General features: G+C 52.2%; 3 protein-coding genes across 3 annotated transcripts; all 3 read left to right on the forward strand.

The window, feature by feature from the left end:
- Positions 1–4,959: 4,959 nt before the first annotated feature.
- Positions 4,960–7,372, forward strand: LOC129783507 (tubulin alpha-3 chain-like). Its single transcript, XM_055793463.1, has 3 exons — positions 4,960–5,152; positions 5,349–5,497; positions 6,345–7,372. Exons 1-3 carry the CDS (start codon positions 4,975–4,977, stop codon positions 7,323–7,325), a joined length of 1,308 nt encoding a protein of 435 aa, XP_055649438.1. The 5' UTR covers positions 4,960–4,974; the 3' UTR covers positions 7,326–7,372.
- Positions 7,373–11,036: 3,664 nt separating this feature from the next.
- LOC129783473 (urocortin-3-like) lies at positions 11,037–11,507 on the forward strand. Its single transcript, XM_055793432.1, has one exon. The coding sequence runs from the start codon at positions 11,037–11,039 to the stop codon at positions 11,505–11,507; it is 471 nt and encodes a 156-aa protein (XP_055649407.1).
- A 6,655-nt stretch (positions 11,508–18,162) lies between these two features.
- LOC129783505 (tubulin alpha-3 chain-like) lies at positions 18,163–20,575 on the forward strand. Its single transcript, XM_055793461.1, has 3 exons — positions 18,163–18,355; positions 18,552–18,700; positions 19,548–20,575. The coding sequence occupies exons 1-3, from the start codon at positions 18,178–18,180 to the stop codon at positions 20,526–20,528; spliced, it is 1,308 nt and encodes a 435-aa protein (XP_055649436.1). The 5' UTR covers positions 18,163–18,177; the 3' UTR covers positions 20,529–20,575.
- The last annotated feature ends 3,341 nt before the right edge of the window (positions 20,576–23,916 follow it).

A 23,916-nucleotide genomic window follows, 5' to 3' on the forward strand; every position in this document is an offset into this window, starting at 1 on the left:
TACACCCAGGGAAACTGAGGCACACACGCCCACTCACATCTGGTCAGGCAAAGCAGGGTACAGCAAAGTCAGACCTGTCTGGGCACCCAGCTGGACATACTCTCGTTCCTTTGTGGGGTCGTCCAGAGGTGCCCCAGGTTGTCAGAGTTCAGCCTTTTCTGGTGCAGAGATGTCTAGAGTAACCTTGGGCAGCAAGGAGCAACAGGGATTTGCTCAGAGCCGAGGGAGAAATCATTGCTCTGAGCAGAAAGTTGAAAAGACTTTCCCCTGTGCTCCCCGGTGAGCTCCAGTAAAGCACTGGTCCAGGCTGGGAACAGGCTTTTGTCCCCCACCAGCTGCCATGGGGATCTGCACCATCCCTGGTTTTGAGGTCCTTTTCCAGCACCAGGTTAGACAATGGGAATATCTCAGCCCCACTGGTGCCTGGAAATCAAAACATCACATGCCTGGGGCTCACGCTGAGTGAGCTCAGTGAGCTTCTGATCCCCTTTAATGAAGGCAATTAACATTGAAGTGACACCACGGAAGCAGATGAGCCAAGGTGTTTGCTGGCACCAGGCTGTGCTTGCACGTGCAAAGCTGAGACAGGGACAGCAGATACCAGCTGATAGTGAGTGATGGGGAAAGCAGAGATCCTCCATCCCCAGCTGCATCCCCGCCAGGGAGTCTCACACACACCCGGCACTGGCTTGGACGAACCCTCCCAAAATTAATCCTCCTTCTCAACCTCTGCCAAGCGAGACCAGGGGTTGCTTGGAGGGGCTGAAACACATGCAGATGTTGGAGGAGCCAGATTTCCTGAGGAAGCTGGATAGAAATAGGAGCACTGAAATCTCCATCAGCACCCATCTGTGCCTGGGAACATGTAGAGCCAAGGCTGCTGTGCTTGGAAAAGACATCATTGTTGATTGGGGTGATATGTGCAGTTTTGTAAAAGCCAGGTGAGGATTTGGTCTTTCCTGCCGTTTCATGCAGGAAGTCTTGGTATTGCACTCAAAAAGAGAGGTTTGCTCAGGCATGGGTGCACAGTTGCTGCACACTCACAACATACCTGCCTGCCTCCATTGCCAGGTCCCCTCCAGTCTCTTCATAATCCTTACCCCAGGCAGCCAGCTCTTCCCAGACCTCCAGGAATGCCCTCGTCCTCCTTCTCCTCCTCCACATGATAATGCTCAGAGGCTTCTTTCACCCACACCAGAGCAAACCAGAGATGCTGCAGTGATTTAGACAGCCCCCAAGGACAGCAGATCCTGAACCTCATCCTGGGATCAAGGAGGTCCCATGCCCATCTGGCTGAGGAAGGGATTCAGGCAGTGTAACTCAATGGGCATCAAGCATCTGGCCAAAAATGCACTCCCACTGTGCAAGGAGGTATCCACACTCACATCCATGGGGTCTTGGCTAAAAAAAACAAGATGATTTCCAGCAGCAACCACAGGCAGAGTTTGCCCATGCACCTCGGGACAGAGAGCAAGGGAACATGGCAGAGTTATATCAGGAGATGATCCCTAAGCAGGGTGGTGAGATGCACTTCAGGCTGCAGATACACCTAGAGGGAGCCATCCCTGGTGGCATCAAAGCCTGCTTCTGGGATGTCCTGTCCCATTCTTGGAATGTTTTGTCCCGCTCCTGGGATGTCCGGTCCTGCTCTGAGCTGGGCCAGCTGTAACCAACTCTTCCAGGAACAGGGCTAGCCCCGGCCACCCAGGAGCTCTGCATGGAACTCTGTCAACACGATTTGTGATATGAATAGGAGCACATAAAGATGCAAAAGCAACCCAATTATTTGAAGAAGGATAAGAAACTGCCCCCAGTTTCAGCCGCAGACCCACTGGCTGCTGGATGGGTGATTTGCTCTGCTCTATGTCCCTCTCACGTGCTTTTGCTGTGACTCTGGACTGTTGCCTTCCTGACCATTTTCTGTGAGTTGTGCCCTGGGGCAGTCCCATTTTCTGTTCCTCTTCTTAGAAGACCCCAACTTTCCCACTGAACCCAAGAGAGGTGGTAGGGCAGAGGGTAAACCACCCATATCCAGGGCACCAGACCATGAGACTTAGTAGGTCCCATAAAGCCCATCCCCATGTCTTAAGTCTAAATCAGATTTTACAACTTGTGTTTCTGGCCTCTGAGACATCCCATGTCCGTGAGGTTTTGCTTTTTTATATGCTGCACGGAGAATAAAACCATTGTCCATTTGCAAAGTGGTGGTCACATTGGTGCCCCTCAGTCCTGGCATTATGCCATATACTGTCACCTCTCTCCTTGTCTGTCCCAAGTCCCCCCAGACATCCATCAGCCCCACATCACAGAACAGCCTCAGCATCTCTGATGAATTTTTGCCACCTAACAGCTCTTATCCCTATCTTAGAGAAGGGACACTGAGGAACAGAAAAGTCCCATCTCCACCAGTGTTCCAGGACCACACAGGTCCTACATTCCCCTCTGGCAGTGAGGCCCATCTCCATGGGACAGGCTGGGGAGAGCTCCACTCTCTGCACTGTCAACGGCCTGGGGCCAGGAAAGGGGGATGCTGCAAAGTTCAGGCACAGCCAGGGTAGCTGGATTGCGTTCGATGGGCCAACACTGCCCTGGAGCTGGGAGAGCCTGGCTTCCTCATGGGGCACCATGCTGGAGAACCAATCCCAGCCCCATGACATCACCCCAGGGCAGGAGCCCCATTCTGCAACTCCTGTCCATCCCCAAGAGATTCAACAGACGTGCTGTTTGCATTTGGAAAAGGGCAATGGAACACAGAAAACACATTTCCAGCCCTGAGGATGGCAATGAAAGTTTTAAAAATTAGCATAATTCTTTAAATATATAAATAAATAATTCCACATGCTCCCCCACCCCCCAAAAATAACCATTCAAAGCTCCTTTTCTGATTTCACAGAAAGTGCTCTTAGACATCGTAGGGAAAGCAATTCTGAATGAATATTTAAAAGCCAAAGAAACTCCAAACTCTATGGGTTTGCAGGTGCAAATCCTTCAAAGAACCTTGATTACCCCACATGGCTATCCCTCCTGGAGCAGAAACACCTGAACCCTTTGCCAGCAGGTGGCTGCACAAGGAGGGGACAGGCGGGACCCCTCTAGCAGAGAGCCCAGCTCTACCTTCTATAAAAAGCCCAAGAGGGAGGCAGATAGGGTGTGCTCTCAGGGAGGTGGTTCTAAGTGTGGTAAGGGGTCCTGGAGGTTTGGAGCAATGGTGAGTAGCTGTGGGTCTGCTCTCTGATAGTCAGGGCTGGTCCTGCCTGGCTCTGCAGGAGGGTGAGGCTGGCGATGGCTTTTTTTTCCCAGTGAGATGTTTTGCCCCTGGCTGTGTGCTTCCGTGGGTGTAAAACTGGTTGTGGGGTATGGGGGAGCGTGTGAGCCCTGGACAAGGGGTTCCTAAAGGCGCAGAGCTTGTGCTTGGGCATGTCCAGTGCTGGGTTGGCTTTGCAAATGTTGGTGTCCCCCCTCTTCCTGACCTAGGGAGGGCTACTCTGCTGAAATGCCTTCAGACCTGTTTATCCTTCTGTGTGAAGATATTTTGAAGGCATTGCTGGTGGTATTCAATACATGACTGAGCTAGGTGCCCATCTGGTGCTGCTGTGGGGCTGGGGCAGACCTGGAACAGGGGATGAAGGTCTCTCCTTGTGGAGACTGGTTCAGCATCCCTGTTCTGTCCTTGGCGTTGGGGGTGGCTAAGGCTGTCCTGGGACTGTTTAGGAAGAGAAGTGCAGTGGTGGTGGCTGAGGGCTGCTATATTAAACACCAACACTCAGGGCAGGACCCTCTGCTGTAGTGGAGGATGTTGCTGCCCTGTGTCTGTGCTTGGTAGGGGTCCTGCTGTGCCAGGCTTCTTGCAAGAAGATAACTTGAGAGTTGCTGTGCTGGTGCAGTGTCCTGCCTAGGCCACAGCTAAAAGCAGATGGTGAAGGCAGACTAAGGTTTGGGTAAGCCCATCTGACACTTTCTTATCTTGTAGCTCAGGGCTTCTTGAAATGGACGTGGTTTTTTTCCCTTAGTAAGCCTCAGTAGAAGTCTCTAGTCCAGTCTCTTTGAGCCCAAAAGCCTGGGTTTCACAGCCTCCTGTGTCAAGGAGTTCAACAGCACAACCACACTTTCTGTACAGGGACTCCTCTCTAGCCAAGCCAAGAGCAGTTGCTTTATGGGGCAATTACTAGTCTTGTATGGAGGTAATGAAGAAATGCTCTCTTGCTTGGATTCTCTCCAGCTGTCTCTAATCAGTGATCCTGCATAGCTGTATCTAATCTAAATGGAGATGAGAAACTACTCTGACAGTCAGTTCTTGAAGCTCAACAGCACTGGCTTCTCCCATCAGAGAGAAGCAGAGGGCTGCTGCTGCTGTCTGAGCCGGGAGAAGTCTGCCTGTACCTCCCTGGGAGGAGCATGGTGGGAGTGTTCCCACTGCTGCCTAAGGCTGGCTGGGCTGAATCATTCCCTCCTCTGCAGCTGAGAGCACCAGATACAGTACCTGGGAAGGCTGTCTGTGCCCTGTCTCCTGCCCCAAGGCAGGATCAGCAAAGCAAAGAGAAGAAACCATGAGCAGTTGGACCTGATAGCCACCATGTACTGTAGATTCAGCAGCTGGGCGTGGTGGCCTGCTTCTTGTAACAGGGCTCTTGAGCAATATGAGTGTTGGGATGCGGAGGGACCTGCCACAACACCCTGCTCTCTGCATCTGCCTTGCTGGGAGATTGCAGCATCTCTCTGAAGTGCTAATGCTTATTTGTGGGTTGTTCGGCAGCTCTCGGGTGCCTGCTACAGAGAAAGTGTCCTGGCTGCCACCAAGCTGGGTTAATGTTCCTCTTGTCCATAGGTTGTTAGCCACATGCTCTATAAAGACATTCAGAAGTGCCCGCTTTAGTCTAATTCCTCAGTGTACACTCCTAACTTTCTCTTCTCTTCTCTCCCATTCCTGTGCAGAGGGAGTGTATTTCTATCCATATTGGCCAGGCTGGTGTCCAGATGGGCAATTCCTGTTGGGAATTATATTGCCTGGAGCACGGGATTGAGCCAGATGGATTCTTCCCCAGTGAATTCCCAGGGCAAGCAGACTCTTCCTTTGGGACCTTCTTCAGTGAGACAGGATCAGGGAAGTATGTACCCAGGGCAATATTTGTTGACCTAGAGTCTACTGTCATTGGTAAGTCATGGAAGGTCTCCAAAACTCTTGGCGGTGGGGGCAATAACTTCTCTGTACCTGAAGTGTGGTGTTGGCCACCTAAACTCTTGGAAGCTAGCAGCCTCACCATGTAAAACTGCATCTAAATTAGTGCAAGTAACTTGGTAGACAGCAGATCTTATGCTAGTGACACTCATGAGATCTCAATCCCCTCCAGATGAGATCAGGACTGGGATCTACCGCACGCTCTTCCACCCAGAGCAGCTCATCAGTGGCAAAGAAGATGCTGCCAACAACTATGCTCGGGGCCGCTACACCGTTGGGAAGGAGATCATTGACTCTGTTGTTGACAGAGCTCGTAAAATGGTAAAAACCTTGTGGAGGGTCGTCTGCATAGCGCTCTGGTTGCTTTTGCCCTGGCTGTCAAGAGATGCAATGGGCTGGGTGGCTGGAGTGGAGAGAGGGAGGCAGTGGTGAGACTAAACCAAGCATATCTTGGTTGGCTTGAAAATGCCACTGTGACCTGGAGCAACACAATGGGATGCCTGTGGGTGTAGGCCTTGCTGCTTGGGACTTAAGGGGAAAACCAGGGACTCAAGATGCCCCCAGCTTAAGCAGGAAAAGAAGCAGCTGCGACTTGACTGTCCAGGCAAGAGGGCTTTCCCCTAATGTGTGTAGGGTTTGCTGTGTCAATCCTGATCCAAAATCTTATCCCAAACAATGTCACATCTCAGCTTCTGGATAGTGGCTCCCCTTAGACCTCTCTTCCCTAGTGTGATAGTGTCTGGAGCATAAGGTTTCACCCACACAGACCTCAGAAGTGCTGTGATAACACTTGATTTAAGTGGAAACTTGTAGTGACTTTCAGACTTCTCCTAATCTTCTTGACTGTTAGTATTGTGAGTCTCTCTGACCTAATATGTCACTCCCTCAGGCCAGGCCTCCTTTCCTCCAAAAGTAGAAGATAATGTAAAAGCAGCTTAATTTGCTGTGTCTAACAGATCCCACCTTCTAGAAGTGAGAGGGTTGTGTGTAAGCAGTAAAAAAAAAAAACAAAAAAAAACCAAAACCAAAAAAACCCAAAAAAACCCAAAACCCACAAACGCCCAAAGACTTGATCTTGATGGTTAAACACAGAACTTTAGCTTAAATCCAAGGACACCACAATAACTCCATTAACTCGGTCCTTCTGGTTCTTTCCCTGGTGCTCCAGACTGAGCAGTGCAGTGGCCTCCAAGGATTCCTGGTCTCCCATAGCTTTGGGGGAGGCACAGGCTCTGGGTTCACCTCCCTTCTCATGGAACGGCTCTCTGTGGAGTACAGCAAGAAGTCCAAGCTGGAGTTCTCTGTGTACCCAGCCCCACAGGTCTCCACAGCAGTGGTGGAGCCCTACAACTCTATCCTCACCACCCACACTACCCTGGAGCACTCGGACTGCTCCTTCATGGTGGACAACGAAGCCATCTATGACATCTGCAACCGCAACCTGGACATTGAGCGTCCCACCTACACCAACCTCAACAGGCTGATTGGGCAGATAGTCTCGTCAGTCACTGCCTCCTTGAGATTCAATGGTGCTCTGAATGTTGACCTGACTGAGTTTCGGACCAACCTGGTGCCCTACCCACGGATACACTTCCCGCTCACAACCTATGCACCCATCATCTCTGCAGAGAAAGCCTACCATGAGCGGCTGTCTGTGCCGGAGATCACCAATGCTTGCTTTGAGTTCTCCAACCAGATGGTGAAGTGTGACCCACGCCGTGGCAAGTACATGGCATGCTGCCTGCTGTACCGAGGTGACGTGGTGCCCAAGGATGTGAATGCAGCCATTGCAGCCATTAAAACACGCCGGTCGATCCAGTTTGTGGACTGGTGCCCCACAGGCTTCAAGGTGGGTATCAACTACCAGCCTCCCACGGTGGTGCCTGGGGGAGACCTGGCCAAGGTGCAGCGGGCTGTGTGCATGCTGAGCAACACCACGGCCATTGCGGAGGCATGGGCCCGTCTGGACCACAAGTTTGACCTGATGTATGCCAAGCGAGCCTTTGTGCACTGGTATGTGGGGGAGGGCATGGAGGAGGGGGAGTTTTCAGAGGCCAGAGAGGACCTGGCTGCCCTGGAGAAGGATTATGAGGAGGTTGGCAGGGACTCTGCAGATGGAGAAGATGAGGCTGATGAGGATGAGTATTAATGAACTGCAGTCTGTTCTTAATGAAGTCAGTCCTCTGTCATAAGGCTAAATTGGTTCTGAGTGCCTGGAGGTGCTAAAGGGTTGTCCTGAACAGCAATGCTACTGTTTGACGTATTATACCTTTTCTGCTTGCATAGTTTATGCTCTCATAGTGCACTTCTGTAGCATGGGTGTCTTGAGCTTTATCACACTGCTGTTTATTGATGAGTGAAGCTGAATAGGTGCCTGACTTAGTGTTGGGGACGCATCCTGCCTAGGCAGAGGATCTGGATTTCTAATCCAGGGGAATGTTGCAAGCTGCCTGCTTTGGCTAAAATGGCAAACTCTTGCTCTAGCTTTTACTGTAAAAGCACCTTTTAATTAGAAATGCACCTGTATACTTCTATGCAACTGTCTTTTTTTTTTTTTATTTGAATAAAGATTTTCTTTCTCTGAGTTCTTTGGACTTAATGAAGATTTATTCTGTGGGGTGGTCCCTTCTGTGTGGATGTTGTCCTGGGGAGAACAGCAAATGCTGATAAGAGTGTGCTCTGGGCAGGTCATCTGTAAGGATCATCAACAATAATTATTGCTGTGAGGCAAGTGTCTTATATCCTGCAGGGACTTGTCTGTCTGGAGCTGGATGCTGTTCTTCTTGCCACCAAGAGCAGCTCGGAGGAAGCATGTCTGGGAGAACAGGGAACCCCCAGTTTGACCAGTGCCATTACAGGGAGTGGCACCTGGGCAAAAAGTACTTTTCTGGTGGGGCTTTACCTCACCATCTTTGGTAAAGCCTGTTTGTTGCCCGAGCAAGTACTGGCTGGTGGAGCAGTGCTGTAGCTGTAGACTGGGGTCTTGCTCAGGGGTTGGTGCAAGCATGAGCTCAGTCCTGTGCACCTGGGGTTGGAGTTTGCCCTGAGGAGGTGTGCCAGGCCAATGTGATGGAGTGGCTCAGGAGGAAAAGCCATGAAAAGCCTCTGATAAGATATAGAGAAGGAGTGTTCATAAGCCTGTGGGGTAGGAGAATGGCTGGCTCCATGCTGCATGGAGTTATACACCACATTTGTTTGTTGTATACCCACTCCTCATTTTAATGCTGGGTTCTGTCTCAAAGTGAAGTCAGTCTCCCTCTGCCCCAGACCTCCTCCATACCCTGTAGCTACAGCTGCCCTCTGTCCTAATGGGGATGTGATTCTGGAGATGTTCCCAAAGTGATGCACTGGCAGGTACAGCCAGGGATGGTTAGAAGGATGGAGATGTGTTGCTGCCTCCTATAATTGGGAGGTGGAAAGAGCCCAGAGCTCATTGTTAGCTGCAGTTAGCCTAAAAAACCAGGGTGCTGGGAGCATGAATAGACAGTAGATGGGTCCTCCCATCTACTGTTGGGCTGAAGCCTCCTCTGTGCTCAACTCGCTGCTATGAAATTACCTCAGTGAAAATGTTAGGTATGGCCCACTGCTCTTGGGGAGGGTCATGATCCTGAGGGCTCTGCAAGGCCTTTTGAAGATATTCTGCCTCTCCACCCAGCAGCTCAGGACCAGGGTCCCAGGGAGAGCAGGGGTTGTAGACAAGGGTGAGAAATTTAGCAGCCTCTAAATTCATGCCACCCACCCTGCTAGCAGGGGCTGCCAGGATTTTCTTTTTTTTTTTTTTTTTTTTTGTGAGGGGGACTGTTCCTTCTGAGGCTGAAACGCAGCTGCAAAGGGGGAGGTTTTGGGGTAGGAGAAAGATCTTCATCCTGTTAAGCTTTTGCAAGCAAAAAACTAAGTCCCAGTGTTTACATGTCTGAACTGGGGCTGAAGGAAGGAGAGGTTTGGGCCCTGAATTGCTCTTGCATGGGGGCTGTGTGCCTGGGGAAAGGTTTCCTCCCCCGTGCTGCCTGGGTCGTGCCATGGCTGCTGCATGTCCTCTGTCTCTCTTCTGGACACAGGGCAGAGTTAAGGGGGTGGCTGTTGCCTGGGGGGGTGTGTGTGTGTGTGTCTCTGTGGGGTTTTGTGCAGGGGCATGCGAGGCAAAGGAGTGGAAATTAAACAGGTCCTTCAAATCCTGCCTGTACGACCTGCCCCATTCTCCCCCTCTGAGGGACTGCAAAGGGCAGGGTTAAGGGGATAAACCTGTCCCAGTCTCCCCCTCCACAGGACGGTGATGGACAGTTAAAGTGACAGCAGTTTCAGGGACCACGGCTCAGGGGGAAGAAGAGCAGGTCCAGGGTGACAACTCCTAGGGCAAGTGATTTGACTTGATTTTGATGGGTCTGAGGACATCTCCCCCACCCAGCAGCCCCTTATGCAGTGGTGCACAGCCTCCATACCCAGAAGATGCACATACTCCATCCCCAAAGACACAGACATCCATGGAGACCCAAGGGAGCCATCCTGCTCTGAAAGAACTTCCCACGGGCTTCCCCAGCCTCCCTGACACCTCCACACTCCTGTCCCCATGGGAAATAAATTAGCAGTTCGTGACCCCAAATCAGTGATGAAACCCCAGCCCCAGGCAGGGCCCTGCACCCCCGGGGACTGTCCCCTGGCCAGGGCTTGCCATGCGGTGCCCTTGCCACAAGGTGGGGTCTGAAGATCGGGAATGCCAGCACACCTCCAGGCGCTTGGAGGGGCCATGTGCCCTCAGGGCTGGCCCCAGGGACACTTTTCTGACCTCGACAGGGGCAAAGACCCTCACCATGAGATCCCCTGTGGCCTTTTCGGTGGTCTTTTTGAATGGTCGGGTGGGTATACAGGGCAATGGGTCGCTACTGGGAGAGACAGGACTCAGAGATGGGGAGGTTTTGTGGAGCAGGAGGGTTATCCCAAGGTTTTCAGTCCCCCTCAAGGCCCAGAAATGACTGTCTTTCAAGCAGGGAGTGACGCTGCTATGATGTTATTTTGGAGGTGGCCCCAGGTCCCCAGGCAGGGCTGTCCACAGGGGGACTGCACCCTAGATGGGCCATCAGATGGGGCAGCCCATCCTGAACGCAGGGTGGAGGGGGGTCCTGGGCATGGAGCCATGGGGTAACAGGCAGCCCTGGAGCACCCAGGGTCAGGGCTGGAGAAGGGACATGGGGCCATCACAGTGGACTGGTGGCAGATCACACCTCCAGCACTGGGGCTGACTGTCCCCCACTCTTCATGCCCTTTTCAGAAAGAGTTTTGTGAACAGGTGGAAGGGCAAGTTCTGGTTTCAAAGAGCACAGAAACATCTCTGGTGGCTTCAGACTGACCAGAGAGGAGCTGAAAGGAAAACCCACCTTTACAGCACCTGGTGGTACCCACAGTTACTCCATGGAGGAGTTAGCAAGGTAGAGAGGGCTGCAGGGAGGCTGCAATGAGATTCCTCCAGGCAAGGAGGTACCCACAGTAGAAACCATCTCTCCTGCAGCAGGCACTGGTGCTTCAGCAAATGGATGGCCAAATCCTTTCCTTCATGGAGACTGCAGCTTTGCAAAGCATTTTGGACATTCCACCTCCCACCCAGCACCCCAAAACCAAGGGCTGGGGGATTGCACCTTGGAGGAGGAGGCCCCAGGACAACTGATTCCCACCCACCTGTCCTAACCATTAGAGGGGATGGGGGAGACCTGGGAGGTGAAACCAAGAGTGCAGAATCTGGGAGAGGGACCCAGGTCTATGGGATGTGGGAGGATGGGGAGACAATGGTGCTCTATCCTGGGCCCGGCAGGATGCTCATGCCCATCTCTGCCCTCCCCTCACTCTCTCCATTGGGCAGGCCACCACAATGGCCCACACCAGGCTGCTGCTCCTCCTTGCCCTCCTCTGTGCTGCCGAGACTGGCCAAGCTCTCCACCTCTACAGCGCCGCCTCTATCTTCAGCTGCCTTAATGCGGCCCTTGCTGAAGCCCAGAAGAGCCGCCCAGAAGAAAACACCATCTTGGACAAGCGCAGTTTCGACTTGCCATCGCCAGAGGAGGTGTCAGATGAGGAGGTGGGGGAGGATGCGGTGGATGAAGAGATGGGGAAAAGGACGTTCCCAGGTGAAGGCCATTACAAATATGTCTCCCAGGCACAGGTAAAGGGGAAGACGTACCAAAACCGGGCCAAGAGCGACCGCCGCACCAAGGTCACCCTCTCCCTCGACGTCCCCACCAACATCATGAACGTTCTCTTCAACATCGCCAAAGCCAAGAACCTGCGGGCAAAGGCCGCCGCCAATGCTCACCTCATGGCCCAAATCGGGTGGCGGAAGTGACCCCCCACAGGGCAGGGGGGACTCAGAGCTGGGCTGGCTGCAAGGGGCCACCACCTGGCCCCAGCTTGCTGGCCAGACAGGACTGATGGCCGTGTACGATATCAGTGTTGTATATTTTTGACCCATAGAGCTACCTAACTTTCATACCTCTTCTTCCTCCTTCTCTCCTTCCCGATCTCCTCCATCCCTCCTCCTGGACATTTCCACGCGCGGGGAAGAGGCTTGTGTCTGCAGCAGGGCAAAGGGACGCATTGCCTCAGGAAGGTCTCTAATTAAAGCTACAATCTCTTGAGTTTCCAATGCTTTGTTATCCCATCGCCTCCACTGGGTGCTCGATCAGGCCTGTCTGGGCCCACTGGGTTTCCAAAACCTCCCTCCAGCTCAACTTCACGGCCCTGTCTCCACCACCATCCAGACCCTACTCCCTCCCAAATTCTCCATACACAAGTTGTCCCTACACACAATCATTACTGCATTGGAAAGGGAAAAGCAAGAATGGGCAGGGGACCTCAAGAGGAATTTCCCAGTTTCCCCTTCTGGGGACTCTCTAGGTTTTAAGGTTGTTTTACAACCACTCCTTTCCCCACCAGCACCTTCAGCAGTTGCAGCTGGGACAGCATCAACCTTCCAATCCACATGGCCCTTCACAAGTGTTCCCAAGTCATCACTTGGCACTGGTCAGGGCCACCCCACGGCCTCAGGTGAGTCTGGACCCCAAGAGCTGCAGGTGCCTCCCTGGCTGCTCCAGATCCACCTCATGGGGTCTGTCCATGTTGCCCAGTCTATCCCTGCCCACCTTTCCCACCACTCTGCCTTTCCTGGTAGACCTCTGTACCGGTTTTTCAGTTGGTAGAGCTTCAGCTCCCTATGCGCAGACTTCAACATTCAACAACACAAACATTCACCCTGTTCTTTTCCACCTTCCGCTGAAGCCCAGCTCACCAAGCTCCCACCCCTTCACCTTAGACTATTTATCCCTTCCTCTAAATCTGCCATTCTCTTCACCTCCCAGCCCCGCTCCAAGATGAAACTTCATCTTCTGACCTCCATCTCTGCATGTAGCAGGCATGGGAGATGGAGAGAATTTGGCCTTTCTTTCCCAGAAGATGTTTATCAAAAGCAACAAAGCAGCTCCCACCAGCTCCATCTAGGGCATGGCCAGAGCACTCCGGGGGGACATTAAGAGGGGATAGATCTCCAGTTGAAGGGTTGGCAGATGGACTCACCAGCTCCATCTGAGGAGATGTAGGTGGAGGCATCTCCTCGCCGCCCCACCAAGCACCCAGAGGAGGCAACACAGCTGAATTCAGCCCCAGCAAGCCCATGCTCAGGTGGTCAAGGATCCTAGACGATCCACAGACCAGGGACTCAGGACCCAACCCCCAAAAGCAAAAACAAAAAAAAAGGAGTACACCAGGCCCTTCAGCATCTTCCTCTCATAGCACACATCTCCAGCAGACGACCCACCAACATGCCCACAGCATCTCTGTGCAATGGCCTCCTCCTGCCTCAGCTCCAAGGGTGTACAGGCGAGGTCTTTCCTTGTTGCAATCCGCTGTAGCCTTGCACTATATTGACCTTTAAGTACACTTTATGTATATAGCTTTATACATTTTTATAGCCCAACACCCTACACATCTATCCCCCACTGGTATGTTGAGCTCTCGTTCAGCAGGACATAGGCATTGTCCCCATTTTACACCCAGGGAAACTGAGGCACACACGCCCACTCACATCTGGTCAGGCAAAGCAGGGTACAGCAAAGTCAGACCTGTCTGGGCACCCAGCTGGACATACTCTCGTTCCTTTGTGGGGTCGTCCAGAGGTGCCCCAGGTTGTCAGAGTTCAGCCTTTTCTGGTGCAGAGATGTCTAGAGTAACCTTGGGCAGCAAGGAGCAACAGGGATTTGCTCAGAGCCGAGGGAGAAATCATTGCTCTGAGCAGAAAGTTGAAAAGACTTTCCCCTGTGCTCCCCGGTGAGCTCCAGTAAAGCACTGGTCCAGGCTGGGAACAGGCTTTTGTCCCCCACCAGCTGCCATGGGGATCTGCACCATCCCTGGTTTTGAGGTCCTTTTCCAGCACCAGGTTAGACAATGGGAATATCTCAGCCCCACTGGTGCCTGGAAATCAAAACATCACATGCCTGGGGCTCACGCTGAGTGAGCTCAGTGAGCTTCTGATCCCCTTTAATGAAGGCAATTAACATTGAAGTGACACCACGGAAGCAGATGAGCCAAGGTGTTTGCTGGCACCAGGCTGTGCTTGCACGTGCAAAGCTGAGACAGGGACAGCAGATACCAGCTGATAGTGAGTGATGGGGAAAGCAGAGATCCTCCATCCCCAGCTGCATCCCCGCCAGGGAGTCTCACACACACCCGGCACTGGCTTGGACGAACCCTCCCAAAATTAATCCTCCTTCTCAACCTCTGCCAAGCGAGACCAGGGGTTGCTTGGAGGGGCTGAAACACATGCAGATGTTGGAGGAGCCAGATTTCCTGAGGAAGCTGGATAGAAATAGGAGCACTGAAATCTCCATCAGCACCCATCTGTGCCTGGGAACATGTAGAGCCAAGGCTGCTGTGCTTGGAAAAGACATCATTGTTGATTGGGGTGATATGTGCAGTTTTGTAAAAGCCAGGTGAGGATTTGGTCTTTCCTGCCGTTTCATGCAGGAAGTCTTGGTATTGCACTCAAAAAGAGAGGTTTGCTCGGGCATGGGTGCACAGTTGCTGCACACTCACAACATACCTGCCTGCCTCCATTGCCAGGTCCCCTCCAGTCTCTTCATAATCCTTACCCCAGGCAGCCAGCTCTTCCCAGACCTCCAGGAATGCCCTCGTCCTCCTTCTCCTCCTCCACATGATAATGCTCAGAGGCTTCTTTCACCCACACCAGAGCAAACCAGAGATGCTGCAGTGATTTAGACAGCCCCCAAGGACAGCAGATCCTGAACCTCATCCTGGGATCAAGGAGGTCCCATGCCCATCTGGCTGAGGAAGGGATTCAGGCAGTGTAACTCAATGGGCATCAAGCATCTGGCCAAAAATGCACTCCCACTGTGCAAGGAGGTATCCACACTCACATCCATGGGGTCTTGGCTAAAAAAAACAAGATGATTTCCAGCAGCAACCACAGGCAGAGTTTGCCCATGCACCTCGGGACAGAGAGCAAGGGAACATGGCAGAGTTATATCAGGAGATGATCCCTAAGCAGGGTGGTGAGATGCACTTCAGGCTGCAGATACACCTAGAGGGAGCCATCCCTGGTGGCATCAAAGCCTGCTTCTGGGATGTCCTGTCCCATTCTTGGAATGTTTTGTCCCGCTCCTGGGATGTCCGGTCCTGCTCTGAGCTGGGCCAGCTGTAACCAACTCTTCCAGGAACAGGGCTAGCCCCGGCCACCCAGGAGCTCTGCATGGAACTCTGTCAACACGATTTGTGATATGAATAGGAGCACATAAAGATGCAAAAGCAACCCAATTATTTGAAGAAGGATAAGAAACTGCCCCCAGTTTCAGCCGCAGACCCACTGGCTGCTGGATGGGTGATTTGCTCTGCTCTATGTCCCTCTCACGTGCTTTTGCTGTGACTCTGGACTGTTGCCTTCCTGACCATTTTCTGTGAGTTGTGCCCTGGGGCAGTCCCATTTTCTGTTCCTCTTCTTAGAAGACCCCAACTTTCCCACTGAACCCAAGAGAGGTGGTAGGGCAGAGGGTAAACCACCCATATCCAGGGCACCAGACCATGAGACTTAGTAGGTCCCATAAAGCCCATCCCCATGTCTTAAGTCTAAATCAGATTTTACAACTTGTGTTTCTGGCCTCTGAGACATCCCATGTCCGTGAGGTTTTGCTTTTTTATATGCTGCACGGAGAATAAAACCATTGTCCATTTGCAAAGTGGTGGTCACATTGGTGCCCCTCAGTCCTGGCACTATGCCATATACTGTCACCTCTCTCCTTGTCTGTCCCAAGTCCCCCCAGACATCCATCAGCCCCACATCACAGAACAGCCTCAGCATCTCTGATGAATTTTTGCCACCTAACAGCTCTTATCCCTATCTTAGAGAAGGGACACTGAGGAACAGAAAAGTCCCATCTCCACCAGTGTTCCAGGACCACACAGGTCCTACATTCCCCTCTGGCAGTGAGGCCCATCTCCATGGGACAGGCTGGGGAGAGCTCCACTCTCTGCACTGTCAACGGCCTGGGGCCAGGAAAGGGGGATGCTGCAAAGTTCAGGCACAGCCAGGGTAGCTGGATTGCGTTCGATGGGCCAACACTGCCCTGGAGCTGGGAGAGCCCGGCTTCCTCATGGGGCACCATGCTGGAGAACCAATCCCAGCCCCATGACATCACCCCAGGGCAGGAGCCCCATTCTGCAACTCCTGTCCATCCCCAAGAGATTCAACAGACGTGCTGTTTGCATTTGGAAAAGGGCAATGGAACACAGAAAACACATTTCCAGCCCTGAGGATGGCAATGAAAGTTTTAAAAATTAGCATAATTCTTTAAATATATAAATAAATAATTCCACATGCTCCCCCACCCCCCAAAAATAACCATTCAAAGCTCCTTTTCTGATTTCACAGAAAGTGCTCTTAGACATCGTAGGGAAAGCAATTCTGAATGAATATTTAAAAGCCAAAGAAACTCCAAACTCTATGGGTTTGCAGGTGCAAATCCTTCAAAGAACCTTGATTACCCCACATGGCTATCCCTCCTGGAGCAGAAACACCTGAACCCTTTGCCAGCAGGTGGCTGCACAAGGAGGGGACAGGAGGGACCCCTCTAGCAGAGAGCCCAGCTCTACCTTCTATAAAAAGCCCAAGAGGGAGGCAGATAGGGTGTGCTCTCAGGGAGGTGGTTCTAAGTGTGGTAAGGGGTCCTGGAGGTTTGGAGCAATGGTGAGTAGCTGTGGGTCTGCTCTCTGATAGTCAGGGCTGGTCCTGCCTGGCTCTGCAGGAGGGTGAGGCTGGCGATGGCTTTTTTTTCCCAGTGAGATGTTTTGCCCCTGGCTGTGTGCTTCCGTGGGTGTAAAACTGGTTGTGGGGTATGGGGGAGCGTGTGAGCCCTGGACAAGGGGTTCCTAAAGGCGCAGAGCTTGTGCTTGGGCATGTCCAGTGCTGGGTTGGCTTTGCAAATGTTGGTGTCCCCCTCTTCCTGACCTAGGGAGGGCTACTCTGCTGAAATGCCTTCAGACCTGTTTATCCTTCTGTGTGAAGATATTTTGAAGGCATTGCTGGTGGTATTCAATACATGACTGAGCTAGGTGCCCATCTGGTGCTGCTGTGGGGCTGGGGCAGACCTGGAACAGGGGATGAAGGTCTCTCCTTGTGGAGACTGGTTCAGCATCCCTGTTCTGTCCTTGGCGTTGGGGGTGGCTAAGGCTGTCCTGGGACTGTTTAGGAAGAGAAGTGCAGTGGTGGTGGCTGAGGGCTGCTATATTAAACACCAACACTCAGGGCAGGACCCTCTGCTGTAGTGGAGGATGTTGCTGCCCTGTGTCTGTGCTTGGTAGGGGTCCTGCTGTGCCAGGCTTCTTGCAAGAAGATAACTTGAGAGTTGCTGTGCTGGTGCAGTGTCCTGCCTAGGCCACAGCTAAAAGCAGATGGTGAAGGCAGACTAAGGTTTGGGTAAGCCCATCTGACACTTTCTTATCTTGTAGCTCAGGGCTTCTTGAAATGGACGTGGTTTTTTTCCCTTAGTAAGCCTCAGTAGAAGTCTCTAGTCCAGTCTCTTTGAGCCCAAAAGCCTGGGTTTCACAGCCTCCTGTGTCAAGGAGTTCAACAGCACAACCACACTTTCTGTACAGGGACTCCTCTCTAGCCAAGCCAAGAGCAGTTGCTTTATGGGGCAATTACTAGTCTTGTATGGAGGTAATGAAGAAATGCTCTCTTGCTTGGATTCTCTCCAGCTGTCTCTAATCAGTGATCCTGCATAGCTGTATCTAATCTAAATGGAGATGAGAAACTACTCTGACAGTCAGTTCTTGAAGCTCAACAGCACTGGCTTCTCCCATCAGAGAGAAGCAGAGGGCTGCTGCTGCTGTCTGAGCCGGGAGAAGTCTGCCTGTACCTCCCTGGGAGGAGCATGGTGGGAGTGTTCCCACTGCTGCCTAAGGCTGGCTGGGCTGAATCATTCCCTCCTCTGCAGCTGAGAGCACCAGATACAGTACCTGGGAAGGCTGTCTGTGCCCTGTCTCCTGCCCCAAGGCAGGATCAGCAAAGCAAAGAGAAGAAACCATGAGCAGTTGGACCTGATAGCCACCATGTACTGTAGATTCAGCAGCTGGGCGTGGTGGCCTGCTTCTTGTAACAGGGCTCTTGAGCAATATGAGTGTTGGGATGCGGAGGGACCTGCCACAACACCCTGCTCTCTGCATCTGCCTTGCTGGGAGATTGCAGCATCTCTCTGAAGTGCTAATGCTTATTTGTGGGTTGTTCGGCAGCTCTCGGGTGCCTGCTACAGAGAAAGTGTCCTGGCTGCCACCAAGCTGGGTTAATGTTCCTCTTGTCCATAGGTTGTTAGCCACATGCTCTATAAAGACATTCAGAAGTGCCCGCTTTAGTCTAATTCCTCAGTGTACACTCCTAACTTTCTCTTCTCTTCTCTCCCATTCCTGTGCAGAGGGAGTGTATTTCTATCCATATTGGCCAGGCTGGTGTCCAGATGGGCAATTCCTGTTGGGAATTATATTGCCTGGAGCACGGGATTGAGCCAGATGGATTCTTCCCCAGTGAATTCCCAGGGCAAGCAGACTCTTCCTTTGGGACCTTCTTCAGTGAGACAGGATCAGGGAAGTATGTACCCAGGGCAATATTTGTTGACCTAGAGTCTACTGTCATTGGTAAGTCATGGAAGGTCTCCAAAACTCTTGGCGGTGGGGGCAATAACTTCTCTGTACCTGAAGTGTGGTGTTGGCCACCTAAACTCTTGGAAGCTAGCAGCCTCACCATGTAAAACTGCATCTAAATTAGTGCAAGTAACTTGGTAGACAGCAGATCTTATGCTAGTGACACTCATGAGATCTCAATCCCCTCCAGATGAGATCAGGACTGGGATCTACCGCACGCTCTTCCACCCAGAGCAGCTCATCAGTGGCAAAGAAGATGCTGCCAACAACTATGCTCGGGGCCGCTACACCGTTGGGAAGGAGATCATTGACTCTGTTGTTGACAGAGCTCGTAAAATGGTAAAAACCTTGTGGAGGGTCGTCTGCATAGCGCTCTGGTTGCTTTTGCCCTGGCTGTCAAGAGATGCAATGGGCTGGGTGGCTGGAGTGGAGAGAGGGAGGCAGTGGTGAGACTAAACCAAGCATATCTTGGTTGGCTTGAAAATGCCACTGTGACCTGGAGCAACACAATGGGATGCCTGTGGGTGTAGGCCTTGCTGCTTGGGACTTAAGGGGAAAACCAGGGACTCAAGATGCCCCCAGCTTAAGCAGGAAAAGAAGCAGCTGCGACTTGACTGTCCAGGCAAGAGGGCTTTCCCCTAATGTGTGTAGGGTTTGCTGTGTCAATCCTGATCCAAAATCTTATCCCAAACAATGTCACATCTCAGCTTCTGGATAGTGGCTCCCCTTAGACCTCTCTTCCCTAGTGTGATAGTGTCTGGAGCATAAGGTTTCACCCACACAGACCTCAGAAGTGCTGTGATAACACTTGATTTAAGTGGAAACTTGTAGTGACTTTCAGACTTCTCCTAATCTTCTTGACTGTTAGTATTGTGAGTCTCTCTGACCTAATATGTCACTCCCTCAGGCCAGGCCTCCTTTCCTCCAAAAGTAGAAGATAATGTAAAAGCAGCTTAATTTGCTGTGTCTAACAGATCCCACCTTCTAGAAGTGAGAGGGTTGTGTGTAAGCAGTAAAAAAAAAAAAAAAAAAAAAAACAAAACCAAAAAAACCCAAAAAAACCCAAAACCCACAAACGCCCAAAGACTTGATCTTGATGGTTAAACACAGAACTTTAGCTTAAATCCAAGGACACCACAATAACTCCATTAACTCGGTCCTTCTGGTTCTTTCCCTGGTGCTCCAGACTGAGCAGTGCAGTGGCCTCCAAGGATTCCTGGTCTCCCATAGCTTTGGGGGAGGCACAGGCTCTGGGTTCACCTCCCTTCTCATGGAACGGCTCTCTGTGGAGTACAGCAAGAAGTCCAAGCTGGAGTTCTCTGTGTACCCAGCCCCACAGGTCTCCACAGCAGTGGTGGAGCCCTACAACTCTATCCTCACCACCCACACTACCCTGGAGCACTCGGACTGCTCCTTCATGGTGGACAACGAAGCCATCTATGACATCTGCAACCGCAACCTGGACATTGAGCGTCCCACCTACACCAACCTCAACAGGCTGATTGGGCAGATAGTCTCGTCAGTCACTGCCTCCTTGAGATTCAATGGTGCTCTGAATGTTGACCTGACTGAGTTTCAGACCAACCTGGTGCCCTACCCACGGATACACTTCCCGCTCACAACCTATGCACCCATCATCTCTGCGGAGAAAGCCTACCATGAGCGGCTGTCTGTGCCGGAGATCACCAATGCTTGCTTTGAGTTCTCCAACCAGATGGTGAAGTGTGACCCACGCCGTGGCAAGTACATGGCATGCTGCCTGCTGTACCGAGGTGACGTGGTGCCCAAGGATGTGAATGCAGCCATTGCAGCCATTAAAACACGCCGGTCGATCCAGTTTGTGGACTGGTGCCCCACAGGCTTCAAGGTGGGTATCAACTACCAGCCTCCCACGGTGGTGCCTGGGGGAGACCTGGCCAAGGTGCAGCGGGCTGTGTGCATGCTGAGCAACACCACGGCCATTGCGGAGGCATGGGCCCGTCTGGACCACAAGTTTGACCTGATGTATGCCAAGCGAGCCTTTGTGCACTGGTATGTGGGGGAGGGCATGGAGGAGGGGGAGTTTTCAGAGGCCAGAGAGGACCTGGCTGCCCTGGAGAAGGATTATGAGGAGGTTGGCAGGGACTCTGCAGATGGAGAAGATGAGGCTGATGAGGATGAGTATTAATGAACTGCAGTCTGTTCTTAATGAAGTCAGTCCTCTGTCATAAGGCTAAATTGGTTCTGAGTGCCTGGAGGTGCTAAAGGGTTGTCCTGAACAGCAATGCTACTGTTTGACGTATTATACCTTTTCTGCTTGCATAGTTTATGCTCTCATAGTGCACTTCTGTAGCATGGGTGTCTTGAGCTTTATCACACTGCTGTTTATTGATGAGTGAAGCTGAATAGGTGCCTGACTTAGTGTTGGGGACGCATCCTGCCTAGGCAGAGGATCTGGATTTCTAATCCAGGGGAATGTTGCAAGCTGCCTGCTTTGGCTAAAATGGCAAACTCTTGCTCTAGCTTTTACTGTAAAAGCACCTTTTAATTAGAAATGCACCTGTATACTTCTATGCAACTGTCTTTTTTTTTTTTAATTTGAATAAAGATTTTCTTTCTCTGAGTTCTTTGGACTTAATGAAGATTTATTCTGTGGGGTGGTCCCTTCTGTGTGGATGTTGTCCTGGGGAGAACAGCAAATGCTGATAAGAGTGTGCTCTGGGCAGGTCATCTGTAAGGATCATCAACAATAATTATTGCTGTGAGGCAAGTGTCTTATATCCTGCAGGGACTTGTCTGTCTGGAGCTGGATGCTGTTCTTCTTGCCACCAAGAGCAGCTCGGAGGAAGCATGTCTGGGAGAACAGGGAACCCCCAGTTTGACCAGTGCCATTACAGGGAGTGGCACCTGGGCAAAAAGTACTTTTCTGGTGGGGCTTTACCTCACCATCTTTGGTAAAGCCTGTTTGTTGCCCGAGCAAGTACTGGCTGGTGGAGCAGTGCTGTAGCTGTAGACTGGGGTCTTGCTCAGGGGTTGGTGCAAGCATGAGCTCAGTCCTGTGCACCTGGGGTTGGAGTTTGCCCTGAGGAGGTGTGCCAGGCCAATGTGATGGAGTGGCTCAGGAGGAAAAGCCATGAAAAGCCTCTGATAAGATATAGAGAAGGAGTGTTCATAAGCCTGTGGGGTAGGAGAATGGCTGGCTCCATGCTGCATGGAGTTATACACCACATTTGTTTGTTGTATACCCACTCCTCATTTTAATGCTGGGTTCTGTCTCAAAGTGAAGTCAGTCTCCCTCTGCCCCAGACCTCCTCCATACCCTGTAGCTACAGCTGCCCTCTGTCCTAATGGGGATGTGATTCTGGAGATGTTCCCAAAGTGATGCACTGGCAGGTACAGCCAGGGATGGTTAGAAGGATGGAGATGTGTTGCTGCCTCCTATAATTGGGAGGTGGAAAGAGCCCAGAGCTCATTGTTAGCTGCAGTTAGCCTAAAAAACCAGGGTGCTGGGAGCATGAATAGACAGTAGATGGGTCCTCCCATCTACTGTTGGGCTGAAGCCTCCTCTGTGCTCAACTCGCTGCTATGAAATTACCTCAGTGAAAATGTTAGGTATGGCCCACTGCTCTTGGGGAGGGTCATGATCCTGAGGGCTCTGCAAGGCCTTTTGAAGATATTCTGCCTCTCCACCCAGCAGCTCAGGACCAGGGTCCCAGGGAGAGCAGGGGTTGTAGACAAGGGTGAGAAATTTAGCAGCCTCTAAATTCATGCCACCCACCCTGCTAGCAGGGGCTGCCAGGATTTTCTTTTTTTTTTTTTTTTTTTTGTGAGGGGGACTGTTCCTTCTGAGGCTGAAACGCAGCTGCAAAGGGGGAGGTTTTGGGGTAGGAGAAAGATCTTCATCCTGTTAAGCTTTTGCAAGCAAAAAACTAAGTCCCAGTGTTTACATGTCTGAACTGGGGCTGAAGGAAGGAGAGGTTTGGGCCCTGAATTGCTCTTGCATGGGGGCTGTGTGCCTGGGGAAAGGTTTCCTCCCCCGTGCTGCCTGGGTCGTGCCATGGCTGCTGCATGTCCTCTGTCTCTCTTCTGGACACAGGGCAGAGTTAAGGGGGTGGCTGTTGCCTGGGGGTGTGTGTGTGTGTGTGTGTCTCTGTGGGGTTTTGTGCAGGGGCATGCGAGGCAAAGGAGTGGAAATTAAACAGGTCCTTCAAATCCTGCCTGTACGACCTGCCCCATTCTCCCCCTCTGAGGGACTGCAAAGGGCAGGGTTAAGGGGATAAACCTGTCCCAGTCTCCCCCTCCACAGGACGGTGATGGACAGTTAAAGTGACAGCAGTTTCAGGGACCGCGGCTCAGGGGGAAGAAGAGCAGGTCCAGGGTGACAACTCCTAGGGCAAGTGATTTGACTTGATTTTGATGGGTCTGAGGACATCTCCCCCACCCAGCAGCCCCTTATGCAGTGGTGCACAGCCTCCATACCCAGAAGATGCACATACTCCATCCCCAAAGACACAGACATCCATGGAGACCCAAGGGAGCCATCCTGCTCTGAAAGAACTTCCCACGGGCTTCCCCAGCCTCCCTGACACCTCCACACTCCTGTCCCCATGGGAAATAAATTAGCAGTTCGTGACCCCAAATCAGTGATGAAACCCCAGCCCCAGGCAGGGCCCTGCACCCCCGGGGACTGTCCCCTGGCCAGGGCTTGCCATGCGGTGCCCTTGCCACAAGGTGGGGTCTGAAGATCGGGAATGCCAGCACACCTCCAGGCGCTTGGAGGGGCCATGTGCCCTCAGGGCTGGCCCCAGGGACACTTTTCTGACCTCGACAGGGGCAAAGACCCTCACCATGAGATCCCCTGTGGCCTTTTCGGTGGTCTTTTTGAATGGTCGGGTGGGTATACAGGGCAATGGGTCGCTACTGGGAGAGACAGGACTCAGAGATGGGGAGGTTTTGTGGAGCAGGAGGGTTATCCCAAGGTTTTCAGTCCCCCTCAAGGCCCAGAAATGACTGTCTTTCAAGCAGGGAGTGACGCTGCTATGATGTTATTTTGGAGGTGGCCCCAGGTCCCCAGGCAGGGCTGTCCACAGGGGGACTGCACCCTAGATGGGCCATCAGATGGGGCAGCCCATCCTGAACGCAGGGTGGAGGGGGGTCCTGGGCATGGAGCCATGGGGTAACAGGCAGCCCTGGAGCACCCAGGGTCAGGGCTGGAGAAGGGACATGGGGCCATCACAGTGGACTGGTGGCAGATCACACCTCCAGCACTGGGGCTGACTGTCCCCCACTCTTCATGCCCTTTTCAGAAAGAGTTTTGTGAACAGGTGGAAGGGCAAGTTCTGGTTTCAAAGAGCACAGAAACATCTCTGGTGGCTTCAGACTGACCAGAGAGGAGCTGAAAGGAAAACCCACCTTTACAGCACCTGGTGGTACCCACAGTTACTCCATGGAGGAGTTAGCAAGGTAGAGAGGGCTGCAGGGAGGCTGCAATGAGATTCCTCCAGGCAAGGAGGTACCCACAGTAGAAACCATCTCTCCTGCAGCAGGCACTGGTGCTTCAGCAAATGGATGGCCAA

Source organism: Falco peregrinus, unplaced genomic scaffold (assembly GCF_023634155.1).
Source record: "Falco peregrinus isolate bFalPer1 unplaced genomic scaffold, bFalPer1.pri scaffold_42, whole genome shotgun sequence".
Classification (NCBI taxonomy): Eukaryota; Metazoa; Chordata; class Aves; order Falconiformes; family Falconidae; genus Falco; species Falco peregrinus.

What these genes read in the sequence shown, in the direction of transcription:
- LOC129783507 (XM_055793463.1), top strand. Translation starts at nt 4,975, where the DNA reads ATGGGCAATTCCTGTTGGGAATTATATTGCCTGGAGCACGGGATTGAG. An exon ending in CCTAGAGTCTACTGTCATTG is followed by an intron (nt 5,153 to 5,348) that starts GTAAGTCATGGA and finishes AATCCCCTCCAG; the next exon opens with ATGAGATCAGGACTGGGATC. An exon ending in TTGACAGAGCTCGTAAAATG is followed by an intron (nt 5,498 to 6,344) that starts GTAAAAACCTTG and finishes CTGGTGCTCCAG; the next exon opens with ACTGAGCAGTGCAGTGGCCT.
- LOC129783473 (XM_055793432.1), top strand. Translation starts at nt 11,037, where the DNA reads ATGGCCCACACCAGGCTGCTGCTCCTCCTTGCCCTCCTCTGTGCTGCC.
- LOC129783505 (XM_055793461.1), top strand. Translation starts at nt 18,178, where the DNA reads ATGGGCAATTCCTGTTGGGAATTATATTGCCTGGAGCACGGGATTGAG. An exon ending in CCTAGAGTCTACTGTCATTG is followed by an intron (nt 18,356 to 18,551) that starts GTAAGTCATGGA and finishes AATCCCCTCCAG; the next exon opens with ATGAGATCAGGACTGGGATC. An exon ending in TTGACAGAGCTCGTAAAATG is followed by an intron (nt 18,701 to 19,547) that starts GTAAAAACCTTG and finishes CTGGTGCTCCAG; the next exon opens with ACTGAGCAGTGCAGTGGCCT.